Source organism: Cyanistes caeruleus, chromosome 1 (assembly GCF_971803275.1).
Source record: "Cyanistes caeruleus chromosome 1, bCyaCae1.hap1.1, whole genome shotgun sequence".
Classification (NCBI taxonomy): domain Eukaryota; kingdom Metazoa; phylum Chordata; class Aves; order Passeriformes; family Paridae; genus Cyanistes; species Cyanistes caeruleus.
In genome coordinates, this window is record NC_141701.1 from 29,399,257 (window position 1) to 29,418,094 (window position 18,838).

The 18,838-nt window shown below is 39.0% G+C and overlaps 1 protein-coding gene and 1 long non-coding RNA gene across 4 annotated transcripts in view; one reads left to right on the forward strand and one right to left on the reverse strand.

The window, feature by feature from the left end:
- Nucleotides 1-598, reverse strand: part of LOC111924620 (uncharacterized) — a 36,671-nt gene extending 36,073 nt beyond the window's left edge. For 2 of the 3 annotated variants that reach the window (XR_015285415.1, XR_015285413.1), the window contains exon 1: nt 503-595. This is a non-coding gene — a long non-coding RNA (uncharacterized LOC111924620). Of the gene's footprint in view, nt 1-502 lie in introns of all 3 variants that reach the window. The other variant, XR_015285414.1, reaches the window with a different exon arrangement.
- Nucleotides 587-18,838, forward strand: part of MRPS28 (mitochondrial ribosomal protein S28) — an 80,174-nt gene continuing 61,922 nt past the window's right edge. The window contains exons 1-2 of the mRNA XM_086884139.1: nt 587-856; nt 18,299-18,480. Coding sequence (XP_086740265.1) covers nt 602-856; nt 18,299-18,480 — 437 coding nt within the window. The 5' untranslated portion in view covers nt 587-601. The remainder of the gene's footprint in view (nt 857-18,298; nt 18,481-18,838) is intronic.

Here is an 18,838-nt window from a genome sequence, read left to right on the forward strand (position 1 = left end):
CCATGGAGGTGGTTTTGGGGCTGCTGTGATCACTGAAGCTTTGAAACACGTATCAGTTTGAAACACAGAATCAGTTAGGCTGGAAAATACCTCTGAGGGCAGGGAGTCCAACCTGTGACCAAGCAGCACCTTGTCAACTAGACCATGGCACTAAGAGGGGCTCCAAAGGGAGTGGCAGAAGGTTGTGTCAGGGAATGCTCAGCTTGGGTATTACAAGGTTTTTTACCCAGAGGGTGTTTGGGCACTGGAACAGGCTTCCCAGAGAAGTGGTCACAGCACCAAGGCTGGCAGAGTTCAAGAAGGGTTTGGACAGTGCTCTCAGGCCCAGGGTGTGACTCCTGGGGGACACCTGTGCAGGACCAGGCGTTGAACTCGATGATCTTTGTGGGTCCCGTCTAACACAGGTTATTCTACGAAGTGCCACGTCCAGTCCTTCCTCAAACACCTCCAGGAGTGGTGACTCCACCCCCTCCTTGGGGAGCACATTGCAACGTGTAATTACCTTTCCCGTGAAGAAATTCTCCCAGATGTCCAGCCCACTCTTTCCCTGGCGCGGCTCCAGCTCCGTTCCCCCATCCAGTCGTTGTCGCTTGGGGGCAGCATGGCGCCCGCCGTCCCTCACCCAAGATGGCGCCGTCCGCCTCAGCCCGGCGCGCTGCGCCTGCGCGGGGAGCGGAGGCACCGCCCCCGCTCAATGATGGCGGCGGCGCTGCGGGGCCGCGCGGCCCGGCCATGGCGGCTGCTGGTGCCCGCGGTCCGCAGGGGCAGCGGGGCCGCGCCGGGAGCCGCCGACACTCCTCCGCAGCGAACGGAGCAGCGCCCGGGCAGCGGCACCGCGGGCTCTGTTCCCCTGCAGGTGAGGGCGCGAGGGGATTGAGCCGGGGCAGCATCCTCGGCCCTAGTGAGGCCACACCTGGAGTGCTGTGTCCAGTTCTGGTCTCCTCAGTATAGAAGAGACGAGGAGCTGCTGGAGAGGGACCAGCGGAAGGCTGGAAAGATGAGGAGAGGTCTGGAGCATCTCCCTTACGAGGGGAGGCTGCGGGAGCTGGGCCTGTTCAGTCTGGCAAGACAAGACTGAGAGGGGATCTCATCAATACATATAAATACCTCAAAGGCAGGTGCCAATAGGATCGTGCCAGAGTGTTTTCAGTGGTGCCTAGCGATAGCACAGGGAGAAATAGCCGTAAACTAAAGTACAAGGAGTTTCACCTCAACACGAAGAAGGACTTCTTTGCAATGAGGTTGGCAGAGCACTGGAACAGGCTGCCCGGGGAGGTTGTGGAGTCTCCCTCTCTGGACACATTCAAAACCAGGAAACCCACCTGGGCGCATTCCAGTGTCACCTGCTCCAGGTGACCCTGCCTTGGTAGGAGAGTTGGACTGGATGATGTCCAGATGTCCTTTCCAACCCTGATAACTGATTGTCTCACTGCTTCACCCTGTGTAATAAATAGCCTGCAGAAACAGGATATCTCATATTTCTTTTTAAGATGCTCCTACAAAAATGTAATGTAGAAAGCATGCAAGCAGTTTTAGTTGTGTAGAATGCTGCATGGGCCAAGCTGTGTTCTGCCTTTTTGCAGGCTAGCAGGGAGGATGTGGAAAATCTCTTACTCATTTTATTGGGTCAGATCAAAGACCTGTTAAACCAGTATTCCAGAGACTTTTAGTGGAAATATAAAGACTTTTTATTAGTGAAACACCTGTAGAATTGTACATGTGTGAAGCCAGGATAAGGAACATCAGGATGAGGGTAGAAAGGATGCTGCATATTACTGTGAAAACCCACAGTTCTCTGGGAAGCTGTCTTTAGCAGTAAAATTAGGATGGTGTGCTTGGCAAGGCCTGCACTCTGGTAAGCTGCAGCACGAATGATTTGTCAGGAGGAAACTCTGCTCCTGGTGTGCACAAGGAGGGTTACAGGTTTGTGTCCCATATCTTCTGTGCCATTTGTTTTCCTGTTACTCCACCACGAATCAGTTGTGGAGAGAGAAATGCTATTTATTGAGGGTGCAGTAAGTAGAATTCTGGAGCAAAGGACCACCCCATCAACAGCTGCTGACTCCTGAAGGGTGTAAGGGTGTAAGCCCTTGACTGAAGAGTGTAAAAGATTAGTCCAAAACCTAGTTCAGCATTACCAGACAGGAATAATGTCAGAGGTCTGGTAGCTGGCAACCTTCATCTTTAGTGTTGTACCCAAATGGATTTTCCCCAGATGCTTGTTGGGAATCCAGGGGTATGGGAGTGTGAGAGGATGGAACTTGGGAAAGAGTGAGTGGTAAAATAAATTTAGAGATTTTATGAATAACCATCACTTTCTCGTGCAGTGCATTGAGTTTTGTCATGGTGATTTTTCCCATAGCTTGTGACAGTGCCCATTAGCAGACAGGTAGGGAAACAGAAAAAAAGTTCTTTGTGTGTACTGACATATTCCAGAATATCTCTTCCAGACTGAAAACCCCTGACCTCTGCTTATTCCTCAGGTGGAACTGGTTCCATGCTGGTGTTTATCCTTGACAGTTGTCTTTTTGTAACTTTTTTCAGTTCTGTTTGACCACACCTGTATCTGAGATTATTTGAAATGTGTTCAGTAGGATATGGAGATTAATGCTGCAAATTATTGTGACAGGACTTGTTTGGTACTGCAGGTCGCTGAATCCAGGACCTGATATCCCAAATTACTGCATAATCTATAACATTCAGTTTTCCATTGAAAATCCACACTATTAGAAAGACTGGCTGTGCAAAGATCAAAAGTTTTCCTAACTCATGGGCTCAGGTGTTGTCCAAGGGGATGTCCACAGAAGAGTTTAAGAACAGAATCACTTGATGTAGCTGTAGCAGATACTGAATGCTACTTTGGGGATTTGGGGATTCCCTTTTTGTTTTTCTGTTGAAGTGAGTAGCTGGAAACATTATTTTCTATCTACATAATCTCTTTCTATCTGTAAATGAATTGTTATCAAGCTGTTAAAGCTTCTTAATTAACTCAAATGTTCCATTGTATTCACAACATTTTCAAGTGGAATTGTATACACGAATACATAATGCATTACTAGAAATCAAACTAGGGTTTTGAAATGAATATCTGGACTACAACTCTGAATTTCTGTACACTTTGCTGAGCTACTTTTTCACTTGAGCCAGAAGGAAAGTGGCTTGCTTTGTAGTGCCTAGTGATGTTCAAAGCATAATAATGAGATGAAGATTATCATGAGTCTACTTCCATGCTGCTCTTAGCCCAGGTAGTGCTCAGTGAGTGTGAGTGTGATGAATGTTTATTCACTGATTGCTCTTTGAGGAGTTTACTGAAGAGGGAGTGGGTTTTGGTGAAAATGAGTTAGTGGTAGAAGGTAGCCTGAAACAAGAGGGAAATGAAAGGGATCTGACTGCAGTGTAATCTGTTCATTTTGTGTAGTTTTCTTGAAATCATGTCATCACCGCTTTTAGCTGATACTTGATTATTAGAAAGTATATTACTTGGTGAATAAACTTACCACAGCTGGGAGCAGTCCTGATGCTACTTTGGTAAAGCTGGGTAATACTTATGGTAGGATGCATTGGATGCTGATGGAAAAACTCAAAAATTCAGAAGATTTTTTTGATAAGATCCTTCTAAGAGGATCACACACTTCCTTCTGGAGAGGGTGTGATGACTTTAGCTGTAGTCCCTTCTGGGGGTCACAGCAACTGCAGAATCTGCTCTTTGAAGCAGGGGGAATATGGCCTTGCTCATCCCATACCTGAACTACAGTCAGAGGAAAACTTGTGTTCCTTATCTGAGCTGACAAGTAGTGCCTGTCTTTTGCTGTGCTTCATCCTTTAAGAGCCAGAGGTGGTGTTTGGATTCTTTGTGTTTTACTTTCTTTTGGGAAGAGGCTTGGTAATGTTTCTGTATGGGTTTCCTGTGTCAGCTGTTCATTCATTTTTGAAACTGGATGAACTGGCTCATATTTGGTTGGCAGTGGCTTAGGTTAGGCAGATATAAATAAACTTGATAAATGGGCATGTTGACATGTGTTTGTTTTCAGATGATTCAAAAAACATGGTGATGATATTTTTCCTAGGCAGCTCTTTTAAGCTTTTTTGCAGCAATGTGTGCTGCTGACCATACCTCAGAGTTGCCTGGTGGTGTCTCTGCTGTGTTTGTAATTTTTTAGGGGTTTGTGTTTGTGTTTTAGCTTTCACCTTCAGTTTACATTTATGTTGTTACTGTTTTGAAAATAGTGAAACTTACAGACAAGACACTTAAATGTTGAGTAAAATTGTTGAAAAGGTAGCAACTTGGTAATCCCAATATCCTGATAAACCCTTACAGACAGCTTGCTTCTTGCTGTGTTTCCCTTTTGCATTTTTATTATATAAGTTTTGCATTATAAACAAAGGAAAAAAGAAAGGTTTAAAGTTCTTTTTTTCCTCTATGGAATTGCTTAATGAAATATTTTAGAAGGATCAATGCTGTAAGTGTTACCTTCATTAATGGATTAAAGCTGCTTGCCTAGAAAAATAGGAAACCTTGTCTTTAGGGAGGATAAGATGATTTTTGATACAGGTAGAGAAATGTTTTTTGAGCTGTGTTGTTAGCTCACTTACCAAAGTTTGAAGAAAACATAAGAATAAAGACACTAATTAAGAATAAATGCACATATTTTTCTTCACTGTGAACTAAGTAGTCTAAAAATGTTTCAGATATGAGTGGTGAAGTTTGTCAAGTGTCCTTTTAGGTGGAAATGGGCTATCATTAAATTAACTTTGCTGCTAATCCGCTATATGTGTCACTGTGTGATAAAGCTGCTCTGATGGGACTTTTTCATGTGAGAGTAGCAGGGTACAAGCATCAGGGGCTGGTTACACGAGCAGAAAGTTGTCCTTGCTCAGAGGGAGGGATGTGCAGGGCCCAGCTGGGCAGGGATGCTGCAGCGAGGCCTGGGTGAACATCCCCGCCCGGCACAGCAGAGGGCGCCGCTTGTTTCCAGATACCGCAGCTAAAGCAGCACGTCGGAGGAATTTCCTATTTAATTCCTTGAATACCCTGTTGGAAGGGAAAGCAGGTATTAAGAAGAAACGTAACTGATTTTGTGTAAAGTTCTGATAGAAGGGATTGGATTGGTATCAGTATATTATAATATCTAATTTCTGAAAGGAAGAGATTAGAAGTTATTCTTCCAGGCACATACATGTTCTTAAATTGACTTAGCTGTGGGTTCTTTGTGAAAGGATTAGTAAATTTGAGGAGGATATCTGTGTATTTAAATGTCACTATTTAAAAAATAAAATATCAGTATTCATTAGGAAAGAAAATGAAAAAATATTTTCATAGGCCATATAAAGGGCTGTTTTTTCTGTTTATGTTTTAGGGGAGAAATTAAAAACTAAAACACAAAAGTCACAAGTTAAAAGGAATGTATTACATTTCTGAAAGCCACATGGGTATCTTTATAAAGAATGTGTAGTCGTCTTGCTTGTGCAGTATTTGGACATCCACAGTTCAAAATAAATGTGTGACACTGGACATTTTGAAATAAAATAGTAAAAAAAAATTAGAATTATTTTCATCTAATAATTGATGGGAAATATTTCTCTCAGTCTGCCCACCTAACTTAGCATTTAGAAGATGATTTTGCTGAAGTTGCAGTTATTTGAGAGCAAAAATGCTGATTAATATTTAATGCAATTTTTACTTGTAATTTTCATAGCGTAGTATTTCTTAGTATACCTGTAATTTTTGTGTGACTGGAGTGCTTTGCTAGTGCTAATAAATAACTAATAAATAACATTCTTTGTTCGATTACAAATATGACAGCATTTTATAAAACCTATATGCCAAGCACAGAGGTCACTGTTTCAGGCAGATTATCTTCTGGCCAGCATTCAAGTGCTGGAAACTGCTGACTGAGAGAGGGACCCCACTGCCAGCTGTGGGGTTGGGGGATCTGGAATGAGCAGTCTTTACCTGGAAGTTTCTCTCGATTTGCTTTGCTAGATTGTAATTCTGTGTTTGAGACACTTGGGTTATGTGTGCTCAAGCTATGCTGTGAACATGTCCTGATGCTTTCAGGTTCGTGCTAAATAAGGACTGTGTCACAGCTGTCTCAGCATCCTCTCAGCAGGATCTGCTTGACATGCTGGTTTATATTAAAGTAGAAATGAACCTGTCCTTCTTTTGACCTCGGTGAAGGAGCAATTCTGTCTTGTGAATGCTCTGGTTGAGGCACCAAAACTTGTTTGTTCTGACTTGGGCTTGTCGCAGCTGAAGGCACAGCTGGGTCTGTCAGATGACCTGCTTTGCATGTGACAGAAGTCTTTGCATGACAGGATTTTGTAAAACTCACACAGTGTTGGAGTAATTGGACAACAGCGGAATCATGCATGCTACCCCTTTGGAGGACTTAATTATAATTAAGACAGTAACACTGTCACTGCTGCCTATCACAGTCAGGTACTGAGGAATAAAATTCATGTGGGAAGGCCCTGGGTCCTTTGTCCGTGGTTGACTTGAGCAAGATGAAGATTACAGCTGGAAGAGTTGTCTCTGGAACTTGCTCCTTCAGATAGCTCTGGGCTGGCGAATGGTTGCTTTGGCATTGCCGGAGGTCCATGAGTGGTAGGTAATATGCCTTTGATGACTGGCTCTCAGAGAGAAATCCCCAAAATTAAACTGTCTTGGGACTGCCAGTATCATGAAGAAAAGGAAGTGCATGTCAGGTGCCTAGGCTTGATTGACTGCATGTGAGATATCTGGAGGAAGGTGCATGTAACCATAATGTGACAGTGAAATAGGAATTGAAATGCTTTCTAGGGGTTACTATTATCAACAGGATATTTACATTTCCTGTTGCTGTGGGAGATCCTGGTTATTCTCTTATGACTATTGAAACAGCATTCTGTCCCCTAGGAACCTGGAAAAAAAATGTCTGGAAGAGCAGGGTAGTGATAAATGGAGAAAGGCAGATACTGGGCTCAAAACCCCATGGGTTGTTCTCAGGACTTTGTGTGCTCATCTGGTTAGATTTTCTTTTTGACATAATCCACTGCAGTAGGTTCACCTACTACCTGTGATTTAGATGCTAATGTTCTATTTATTTGCTAGAAAGTTATCCTTAAAAGAAAATACAGAAAAATGTTTCATGTTTTAAATTCTATATAGAAGTTATTTAATTTCAAGAAAAACAAGCTGTTTTATTGTGACCAAATTCTGTGCTATTTTGTGTTGTGAAATAAAGTCTGAGCTCAGCGTTGTTTAATAAATGATCCACCTGGCTAGTCAACAACATATTTTCAAAGCTGCATTTGAAATTCTTTGTGAAAGTCTTGTTTTGCAGTTTCTTTGCTGTGTATCCAGTCAAAATGTGAAGCTAAATAGAAAACCTTCCTTTTACTACAAGCACAAAGAAGCTGGTATTGAGTCAACCAGTGCAGCAGATTGTACATTTAGAGGACTTGTTGGCTAAGCCTTGGTGGTTTGGGTAGCATTATAGGGTGTTAGCAATATGACTTGTTGGTTTTAAATGGGCAGCTGATTGATGAAAAGTTTCAAGAAAGGACCTAGAAGCAGAAGATGCTTAATTTTTGTGATACAGCTGTGCTGACCTTCCCCTCCCCAGATATCCTCTGATGTTTTATGCTGTTCCTCCTAAGCACATGTTCAGTTATATAAAGTCACAGGAAAAAAGGAAAAGTATGCTTTTAAATTTTAGTCATGTGTGTCGCCGTATATAATACCAAAACACCCAGACTCAAACACAATAGTGTAAACCTTTAACTCTTCTGATAATGGGCAGAGATAACCATAATTGATTAAAAAAATCAACCTTATTTGCATTTACTCTGATAGCATGATATTTATTGTAGGACATAAAAGATTAATCTGTTAATTGAAAAAAATGGCATTTGTTTTCTGAACAGTGCTGCTACACTTGAGTTAGTAGCATGTTGTAAGGCATTGGTAAGTTAAATATGTTTACAAAGTATTTTGGATAATTATACTCTTTCATGAGTAGAAGAACAGTTTGTATACTGCATCTCATTGATAAGGTTATCTTCAAATAGAAAAAAAACCCTGCAAATAGCTTTAACAATGGAGGTTTCTAGACAAGGAAAAAGTTATGATACTAAAAGTACAGTTCAGGAAAACCTGTTGAATATTAGGCACAGCACCCAAATCCTATTCCTGTGATCTTTTTTTCTTCTTTCGATATGTACATGATCCTTCTTGAAAGGTGTAATTATGAGAAACAAAGGTAGTTTTCAACATGGTATTTTACTGGTTTAGTACCACATGTATTTGGTTAATTGTTAATTGCATCTCTCTTAAAAATGTGCTTCATTTACAATATTACATTGTTCATTATTATGAATCTATATATATACACACAAATATATACGTTCAAACATATCATGTGTTCTCTGCACAGCTTAGATAGTTTTAATTAGAAGTTGTTCTGTATGCAGAAATTAAACTAGGTTTGGAATATGCTATATTCATCAATCAGCCTTGCAGTGAGTAACTAAAATATGGAGCTTGATGGAAGGTTATTAATGAACATAAATTTATATCAAGCAGCGTATGATGAAACTTTCATTATTTTTAAAACTAAAGTGTAATCCTTTCCTAATCTGCAATCAAAATATGGTTTTAAACACTTTTAAAAAACATATAATTTCACTATGGGAAGTTGGCTTAACATTTGTGTCTGTAGCCAAGCAAAATCTTCCAATGCTCTTTCCCAAGTATGACAACCCTTATAACTTCCTATAACTGTGTTTGCTTCCCTTTGGACAATGCTACTAAATATGAACAATCCTGTTCTCGGTAAAAATGAAGTTTAGTACTCTCCATATTTTTTCTTTTTAGGATGAGAAAGGTTCGTAAACAGGAACTGTACCTTGGACAAAATAAAGATACTCTTCAGTGAAAATAATTTATTCCTGCATTACATGAATTTGAAAATACACCCCTGTAGATATTTTGGTGCAGTAGCTTCTTTCTTAGTTACAGCTCTTCCTATGTGGAAGCCAGTGAAGCAGTACAATTCTTGTATTTCTTCTTTAGAACTTATGTGCCAGAAGGTTTTATGGCTTGTATGGTATTTGTATTGTTGAAAGTATAATGCACACTTACGTAGCTGAAGCTTAGACTATTGGTTTTCAGGCTGGAGATGATCACTGGGGCCATCTAGGCTGTGACTGACATAAGGCACTGAATTTCAGTGAGACTTTGGCATTTACCCTAGCAAGTGTGTCTTTCAGGTAAATTTGTGGACTTAAAATTTGACAGATACTCTTTGCTCTCATGAGACCCTATCTGGAGTACTCTATCCACTTATGAGGTCTCCAGTATGTGAAAGATGGAGCAAGTCTGCACGAGGCCACAAAAATGGTTGCAGGGCTGGAGCACTGCTCCTGTGCAGAAGACAGGCTGAGAGAGCTGGGGTTCTTCAGCCTGGAGAAGGCTCTGGCAAGACCTTGCTTTGTACTTTTCAACATAAAGTGTCTCTCTCAGTCTTTATTAGTAGGTCCTGTAGAGATGGGGGCAATGGTTTTAAACTGGAAGAGGGTGGATCTAGGTTGGACAAAAGGAAGAATGGTGGGGGTGGTGAGGTGCTGGAGTAGGAAGTAGTGGGTGCCCCATCCCTGGAAGTGTTCAATGCCAGGTTGGATGGGGCTCTGAGTAACCGGGTCCAGTGGCAGATGTCCCTGCCCATGGCAGGGGGCATTAGGACTAGGTGACCTTTAAGGTCCCTTCCAGCCCAAACCATTCTGTGAAAAAAGTGTCAATCGTAGTATGTGTGTCTAAGAAAGCAACATCCAAGTTTCTATTCCGGTGTTATTTCAGTGGCTTCAGCCTTATGAGGGCAGGTAGATATCCCGTTAATATAACTATCTAAATGGGATTTCCTAGAGGCTATTTATTAGTGTTATTGTAGTTTATTTAGCTAAATTGATATCTAAGTAGGATATTCTTTATATTCTAGTGCTTATAGCTCAGCTGATTTCAAATGGAGTGGCAAGAGCAGCTCTGAGTACAATTAAGATTTAAAATACTGTCAGATTGTTTTGTTGAAACTGCAAAGAAGGCTTATGGAGTAGATCATGCTGTCTGAGCTGTTTCACAGGGGAGAGGGTGCTCTTCTCCAGAGAGTTCAGCTCAGTATGCTCACAGTTATGCTGGGACTTTGAGACTTCCAGCACATATATGCAGTAGCACTACGAGATTTCACCTTCAAGTTAGCAATGAGAGTGGAGTTCTGTGCACTTTAAAGCCTAATCCTGAAATACGAACAAAAACAAGGACTCAGGGCTCTCATGAGGGGGGTTTTCAAAATACTTTTAGGCTTTGACAGTAAAATATAAAATTTTATTATCTGGAGTGAAGTTGGAGTGATGCTTTGCCAAAACAGTTACTGCTTCTCATCAAGGGACGGTCAAATGCCTCATTTCAGCTTCTTACTTTCAACCTTTTTGGCTGATAGCTTTTGTTTAGTTTGCTTTTTAAAATAAAACTCTATTTTTTCACTGTGCTGAGGAGAATGTATGGATGTTTCTCTTTTGATTGAAACAGCATAATTTGCTTTGCTTTTGGGTCATCCTTTAGGGGTGCTTGCACTTTTAAAATAGTGATAAGAAATAACTCTGGACAATTAAAACACGAAGTATGCAGTTTTTGAAAGTTAATAAAAATTTAATAAAGAATGAATATATAGCAGTCAATTTACCTCATCTTATAGGCAGAACAGAGCTGTTTCTCTTGCTTTTTACAATCATAAAATCGGAAAGATTTTTTTCCCTCCAATTGCTACAGTTTTAGAGGAAAATCTTCTGGTGCTCTTTGTGTTCTTGAATATCACTTTTGTAGTACCACATTGTATTAAAAAGTGGTTCTGTTTTCTTCTCCCCTCTCCTACTTTTTTCAAAACTTACCTTTAAAAAGTTGGGTACAGATACTGTGTATGTTTATTCTAAAACTATAGAATTAGGAGTTTGCTAGCATTGATGTTGCAATTCAAATAATTACTCAGGCTGGGAAGAAATGAAGGAATATGGTGTCTGCTGGAACTCTTAGTTACACTGTTATTCCTTGTACTAGCCTGTAGATATTAAATAATTAATGTTAGACTAGAATCCTTATAACTAAAATAATTCCCTTGTACAATTCAGAATACGCTAGCTGGTGTGGAAGTGCTGTCTTAATGGAAATTTGGCCTTGTAACAACTTTTGCATAGGAAGTGATTTCATATGAAGCTTTTTTAAAATATCTTGTATAGATATATAGATATGTATCTGTATATCTTGTAAATATCTAGCAAGTATGCTTACAGTTTTTTCCTTGACTGATTTCAAAGCTCTTCTTTGTGACTTTGCAGTCATTAATCTTAGATTTTTCCTTAAATTACTGCTTTGAATCACAAATCCTTGTTTTATACTTTCTGTTTGGAATATTTCCCTTAAGTAGTTTTATTAAATAACACCAATCTTGCTTTTGTTTAAGCTTTGTTCAGTATTTAGTCTTCAAAACTTTCTGTTAACAAGAAGTTTAAATCCGTTCTTCACTTGAATGTTTTTGTACAGAATAAAGTGGAGAAGTCTCTTGTTTAAAGGAAACTGAAGAGGTCTGTCCTGTCTTTGTGGTTGCCCACTGTGGGTTGTAAATTGAATCTGTGGAGAAACAGCATAAACTTCATTTTTTTGATGTATTTTTTTAATGGAACAAAACCTCAGGCCACTCACTGGGGAGGAAGAAAAACTATTCTTGGGAGGATAAATGCAAAACAGACAGTGGACTTTAAATCATAGACTCTGTGTTCATGCTGGCTTTGGTTATCACTGTGCCTGTGCTGTATGTGGGATGATGTGCTATTATTTATGAGCATTAGTAGGTGAATTTTGTGGCTTTTGTATTTTGTTATGTGTATACTAGGTAAATTCTGTGTCCTCGTTTATTCTTATACAGCTTTGTCTAATCCGATCTTCCTGTTTTCTACTGTGTATTGTTTCACCTGTCTGTTTTATCTGTAAACATTTGGAGTTTTTAAATAATAGTATTTTAAAATTTGCCTTGGTACATATTGTGGAATTAAACATTGGCCTTGAAAAACATTCTAAAATAGCCTTATACATTTTTGAGTTGCTGGTGTCATGCTGGTGTCTATTGCATGTATTGTCCATGTATGAGTGGCATGTATTAATGAGCAGTTTGCAGATTGTCTTCCTTAATATTGCACAAGATGAATGTTATTGGCAAATGAAAGGATAACAAGTAATTTGGTACCTTTTCCAATGGTTGTCAAATACTAGAATGGAGATGAAAAAGAGATGGTTCCTGTCTTTGTATTGCTGTTCATATTCAAGTCCAAAAGATGCTCCTGAATTATATTTCATCTTAGACTTCTGATTTCATAGAATCATAGGATGACCTGAGTTGGAAGGAACCTAAAGGCTCATCTAGTTCCAACCCTCCTGCCATGGACAGGGACATCTTCCACTAGACCGAGTTTCTCAGAGCCCCATCCAACCCGGCCTTAAGCACTTCCAGGGCTGGAAGTGCATCCACAGCTTCTCTGGGCAACCTATTCTTCCATGTACTCCAGGATACAAGCAAGTCATGTACTGTATATTGCAAGTACAAGTATTTATCTGATTTTGTTCCTCCTTATTGTTTACTCCTTATTGTTATATCTGTTGATAATAAACAAATAGGTGAACCCCTGGCCTGCAGAACTGTAGTTTGTGTTGTTAGAAAAAATAATGGTAGGCACAAGCCTTGTCCAAAGGAGTAGGCTGTATAGTACTGTAGCTAGTGCTGTATGCTGAGGTGGTGTTTTCTGTATCTCAGGATGTATCTAAACTCTGGGATAGGGATTAAAAAATTTGAAGGAAGAAAAAGAACAATTATGTGTCACCTTGTCCCTTGGGTAGAAGTACAAGTGGTATAGACCCAGGGTGGGCAGTGTGGGATGTTTTGCCCAGTTCAGAATTACCTTAGAGGAGGAAACAAAAGGTCCATGACTGCTCGAGGTGTGGAGGGTTGTGCAGGTTTAGTTGGAATGCTGTCTTAGGAGATAAAGGCTGTACAGTGGAATGAGCCTGAATATTCAAAGCTTTGTTAGGTTTCAAGAAATCTAGCTTAGGCATGTATTAGAGGTTGGCTGTATTTTTAGAGTAAGTAATAAATGCTAGTGTCAGCTCTTACATTTTAGTAAGAGCTCTTTACAACATTTACATCCCTAAATATTTCTTTCCTACTAATAAGGGAAGCAGAGTTTTTTTCCTTTGGGAAAGCTTTAAAAATCACTGGTTACTGCTAGGCACAAAGTTGTGAACATGTTCAAAATTGAAGGTAGAGAAATTACATGAACATGTTTGGTTGAGGGGAGACCAAGAGCTGTTCACCCCTTAGACAAGCTGAAGGTGTGATGCCTTAAGTTTGAGTAGTTATATTCTGAGTTGAGAATAAAATACATGTAGCTTCTCAAATAGGACTTATCAGCATTAGAACGAATTGTTTAATGTATAAAAAGAGGGCAGCAACTACAGAAAACGCTTTGGGATGTAATTGCTTGTATGCTTATGTGTTGAAATTTCAGTCACTGTAGTCACATGTCTGTCCACTTGGTGAGCATTCAGTGCTGTTTCTTGGGATAACCTCAGTGTCAGGGAAACTGTGTTGATGAAAACAAAGCTTGATGGTTATTCTTTGATAAATTCAGGAGAGTTCTCAAGTTGGCAATGCTTCTCGATCTGCTTCTGTATGGAAAGCTGTTAACTGTGGGATGTCAGATTTTGTGGTATAGTGTCTGTGTTGGTTCTGCTGTCTTTAAGGCGATATTCTTCTGCATGATGGAGTTCTGACTTAAATACAGCTTATGGCATTCAAGTAAAAAGTAGTAAGAGAGAGAAATTTGATAAATAAACTGCATTAATCTCTATGATTTGTTACCCTAGTAATACCTTCAACACTTAAAACGATCCTGGGGTTCAGGTTTATATCTAAGCCACAGTAAACACCTTCAGTATTTAAAAGGAAGGAAAATTAAAGTTTTCTGGGCTAGCAGACAGTAGAATCTTTTAGGTTGCTTGTTGAAATAAGTATCTTATCAATATATACTTGTTCAGTGGGTAGCTTAATATGTTGGATTTTGTTTTAATATTCTTTATTGCAGGCTCCAGTCATCTTTCCTAAGTAAAGTAATACATGTTGAAAGTAATCTTAGGAGGTTATCTGTTCAGACCCCTTGCTCCAAGCAGGGTAAACTTAGCTGAGGTTGCTCAAGGCCTTTTCCAGTCCCATTTTGGGTATCCAAGCTGCTGGGGCCCTTAGCTATTGAGGATTCACACCAATTTATTACTGCAAGTCGGTTTTTCCATTTTATTGTTTCATGTAATTAACTTTGGACAGAAAGGTCTGTCTAACTATGGATGATAATGCTGAGGAAAACCAATTTGATAGTTACAGAGGGTTGTGTTCTTCACATGCTGCTTGATGTTTATATGTCATTCACCCCTTAATTGTAGCAATCAGATTACCAATCTCCCATCTCTTCTCATACATATTTCTCACATTCCAATGTGCATTCTACTTGCCTTTGCAAGCAGGCATAAAGCACGTAGCCTGGGTTTTCAGATATTTTGCTCAGTGGGTGGGATAGGGCCACCCTGCTTGTACAGTCATAGGCTTTGCTCCACAAATAGCATGTTGCATTCCTCCATTGGAGTTACTTCTTTTGTTTGGATCCTACTGGGGTTTAAATCTATGACTTTTCCCCCTCTGTGGTTAATATGTATCATCTTGGAGAGTTCTGTTGCTGAAAGACCTGCTCTTTCTTCATTAAGTTATACATGCTGAGAGTTTTTGGTATTCAAATATTTACAAAAAACACTTTAAAATCCAGAAATTAGAAGGAAAATTAAACAGATTTGGCATTTAAGAAGGAGGAGGGTTAAAAAAAGCCTTTATACTTCAGGTACTTGGAAAGAATGTGCCATTTATGCCTCTGAATTTTGTAATCTCCAGTTTTTGCGACTTGACATGTTATCAATGCATCATCATGGCCAACACTCCTTAGGAGTCAGAAAAGTAGAGTGCTTAATAAAGTGTGTTGCCCTGTTATTGTACACTGTTAGCATTTTTCCATGATGCTACTGTGGAGAATCCAGTTAAGGAGATTTAGAAGTTGTAAAGGAAAGCACTCAAAATGCCATTAAATCTCTTTAAATGTGTGAGATAAATTACTCTTTAATGAGATCTGCTCTAGGTTATGCAGAAAATGGGAGAAAATACTGCATTTTATCTCACTTGGTTTCTAGACTGTCCACAAAAGAGTCCTTGATGGCAGTAACTAATGGCATCTCTTGAGGATTATTGTATACATAAATCAGCTATTTGTGCTCTTGAGCAGATCCTCTCCAGGATGCAGAATAGGGAACACTGCAGACTTGTAGGCCCGTGATAGAATTCTAACAGATTCCCGGTGGCTTCTTGGAAAACTGTCCACAATGAAAAATGGAAAAAAATTTCTTTGTACATTATCATCTGTATTTTACTTTAATCTGTTTTTAGTAAGCAATAAGCACATCTGTCACTGTGTAAAGATAGCATTTGTCACTGTTGTGTACAGACATTATTTCACAGGCAAGTTTGCACATAGGAGAATTTTTCATCTGTAAATTTTCTTGCTGGGGACACAAAGAAAGAGAGATGTTATTAACTAGAATGGACCATTTTTAGGTGATGAAAACAGGAAATCCATGAGATATTAGTGTACTCATCTTCATGAAGTTCTGTGAGATTTTTTTAGTGTAGAGAGCCTTGTATTAGAGGCTGTGTAGAGTGTGCCATTGTATGAAGGCAGCATGAATGAGGTGAATGCCATTTAGTGAGTGTAATTGTAATTTACTGTGAATTGTATTAACTGCTTAGCAAAAAAATCTCAGTGTTGCTCAGTGTGTTCTGATATCACTGTTAATGATGTGTAGATAATGTAGGAAAATCTCCTTCAGACCAAACTTAGAAGTTCTCTTGATTCTCTCTGCTAGCTCAGGCTTTGTTCAAATGATCTAAATGTAAGAAAAGGCAGTTCTTTTGATGGTATGGATCATCTGGTGTGCTGTCTGATTCCACTAGCATTGATTAAATCAGTTCAAACCATAGGTGGACCTCCTCACCTCCCGCTGAAGTGTGTAGATAAAGCTGCTCTTCACCCAGGATCTAAATTTAGTTGTGGAGTTTGTTTGTTACCTTGCAAATCATAACATCCTACTATTGTGAGTGGTTTTGTTTGGTTTTTTATTTGTGGGTTGTGGGGGGTTTTGTTGTTGTTGTTTTGTTTCTTTGTTTGTTTGTTTTTTCTTTGGACCAATTTTCTTATTAGTGTGCCTTGCAATGAAAAAAAATTGAAAATAATCTGGGATGATCTGATAGTAGTCCTTGTCATCCTGAGTTTGTGTTGCTGCCATGTTCTTATGTTTGCCCTTCAGTGGAAGACCTCTGAATTTTGTGGTTTTTTGTGCCTTAGTTTCCCTTAAAACAGGTTTTGGTATTTCAATATGAACATTGATTTGTAATCTCCTGCCCAGAGAGACTAGTTTGGGGGGGGATGTAAATTTTGAAATGTTTTACTTCTATCTTATGATTTATGCACCAATTTAAACTTTTTTGCTGTCCCCTTAATTAATATAATAAATCCCATTTAAATATGTCCTCTTACTGTTTGCAGCATTTTGCATATTTTTCTTGATGCACTTACAAAGGCATCCTGTGTAATTAATTTTCTTGTATTTGAATTTAGAACGCATAGTGAAATTCAACCAATGCTGTGTTTGGAGTTGTATATGATAGTAGCTTTCCTGTGTAAGATCCTACTGCTCTGTTTGTGGTTTACCATTGCCAGATGCTTTCTTTTTCTGGTTTGTATACACATATGCACATGTTGCACATTTTTCAGCCCTTGTCCTTGGGATGCTGCATTTAACAGTTCCTGTTTCTGAAGCAGCAAATGTACCAGGTGTCAGATCTCTAGCTTGTAATTCCAGAGGCTTTGTCCTGTCAGAAAAATCCAGGCTGTTTATGTCTTCCAGCAGAGCTGGAATTCAAAACTGTCTCTTGTTTTGACTTCCCTAAGAATAAAAGTTTCCAGAAGTACAAGTGGAAAATGATGGCATTATTCTCTGTTCATAGAAACTGTAGATGGATTTTCAGCATCCACCTGAAGCAGTCAATGGGAAAGTGTGTTATTGAAGCTGGTAGAGCTCTTAACCATTTAATTGCTTGATTATTCAGTTTAGTTCTTCTGGTTCCAAAACAGTTTGAAATCTTGCATGAATTAATTAGTATCACTTAATTATACTACATGTGGGGAAAATTAATAGGTTCTAATTTTTTAAATCTATTTAGCCATCTATAAAATGATTTCCTTAGATTCACTTTCAGGTATGTGTTGCTCCCAAAAATGCTTCTTCCTTTTCATTTGTTCCTAGCAAGCACTTGCTCAAGATTTCTTACTAACTGCATCTCAAAGGTGGCAATCTTAAAAAGTGGTCATAGTCAGGATATCAGGGATGACATGTGGGAGATTAAGTCTCACTTTAATATGACTGGATATTTTCACCCAGCATATGATGGTAAGCCTGTGATGGTAAGTTTTCTCAGGTTACAGGACAGAGATCTTTCATTCCATGAAGCATAGCAGGAAGGTTTGTGTTCTTGCATTTTCCCAAAGCTCTATGAGAAAAAACTGGCTTTGTTTATTTAGTTACTTTGATTTTGTAGAGTGAAAAATGAGAGAAGTGATGGTTAATTTTTTTTTTAATGTGAGATCCATCCTGTGGTTTGCTGCCTTTGCAAAATGGTTTTGTTCTTCAAAATAAAGACTTAAGCATTATTCATTATTAAATACTTGCATGAATAGCTGCAAGGTACTAATTCAGGTTTGGTTTTCATTGAGGAGATAACAAAGAGATGAGCAGTGTTCTTTCTGTAAATATCTCTTATATTTGGAATGCATTTTTAAATTAACTTACCTAACCAGTAGCAGAACTGGCAGATGTTTTCAGGAGATGCACACCGTTATGCTTTTCTTTGACTGAATTAGTGAAAGCTTTATCTTTAATGTGTAAAGTGTTTAGAGTTGGAGAAAGGTACCAGATGCTTCCTTAGAAGTCTTGCTAAAAATGTGATGAACATGTGAAATCTTTCCTTGCTATTCAGTGGATAAGCTTTTTTGTATGTTGAAAGTTTAATTTAAATCCTCTTTCAGACAGCATCTTTTGTAATTTTTTTTTTTAATTATTATTCATCTGTAGGTTCCTTCAGAGAAATCAGAATCCTTTGCATCCATGTTGAGACGCTCTCCTTTAATTCAGATGGGGCCTGCCAAAGATAAAATTGCTATTGGTCAAATATTCCACGTTGTAGAAGATGATCTTTACATAGATTTTGGTGGCAAGTTTCACTGTGTGTGCAAAAGACCGGAAGTTGATGGAAAGTAAGTAATAAACTTACGGTAGGTGATTGACATCTGTGAATGACATCCTGAAATTCTTAGCTAAGGGACCTGAATGTCTTCTGAAATGACCTTGGATACTGGGGTTTAAACTGTGTAAGTTAATGTGCAGAATTAAAATTTGTTATTTGGTCATAAACAGATCTGCATAACTCATCATTGTCTGGAATTCAGATTCCTTTACACATTTGCATTATTGCTATCCATATTATTCCAACTTGTGATGAGCAAAGGAAGTTACTGGATGTTTAGTCACTGAAAAAAAGGGAAATAGTTGTCAAGCACTGTTTTTTAAAATACTTGGGAGTTTTGTGGTTGTGGAACTTCAATCCCATGTAAG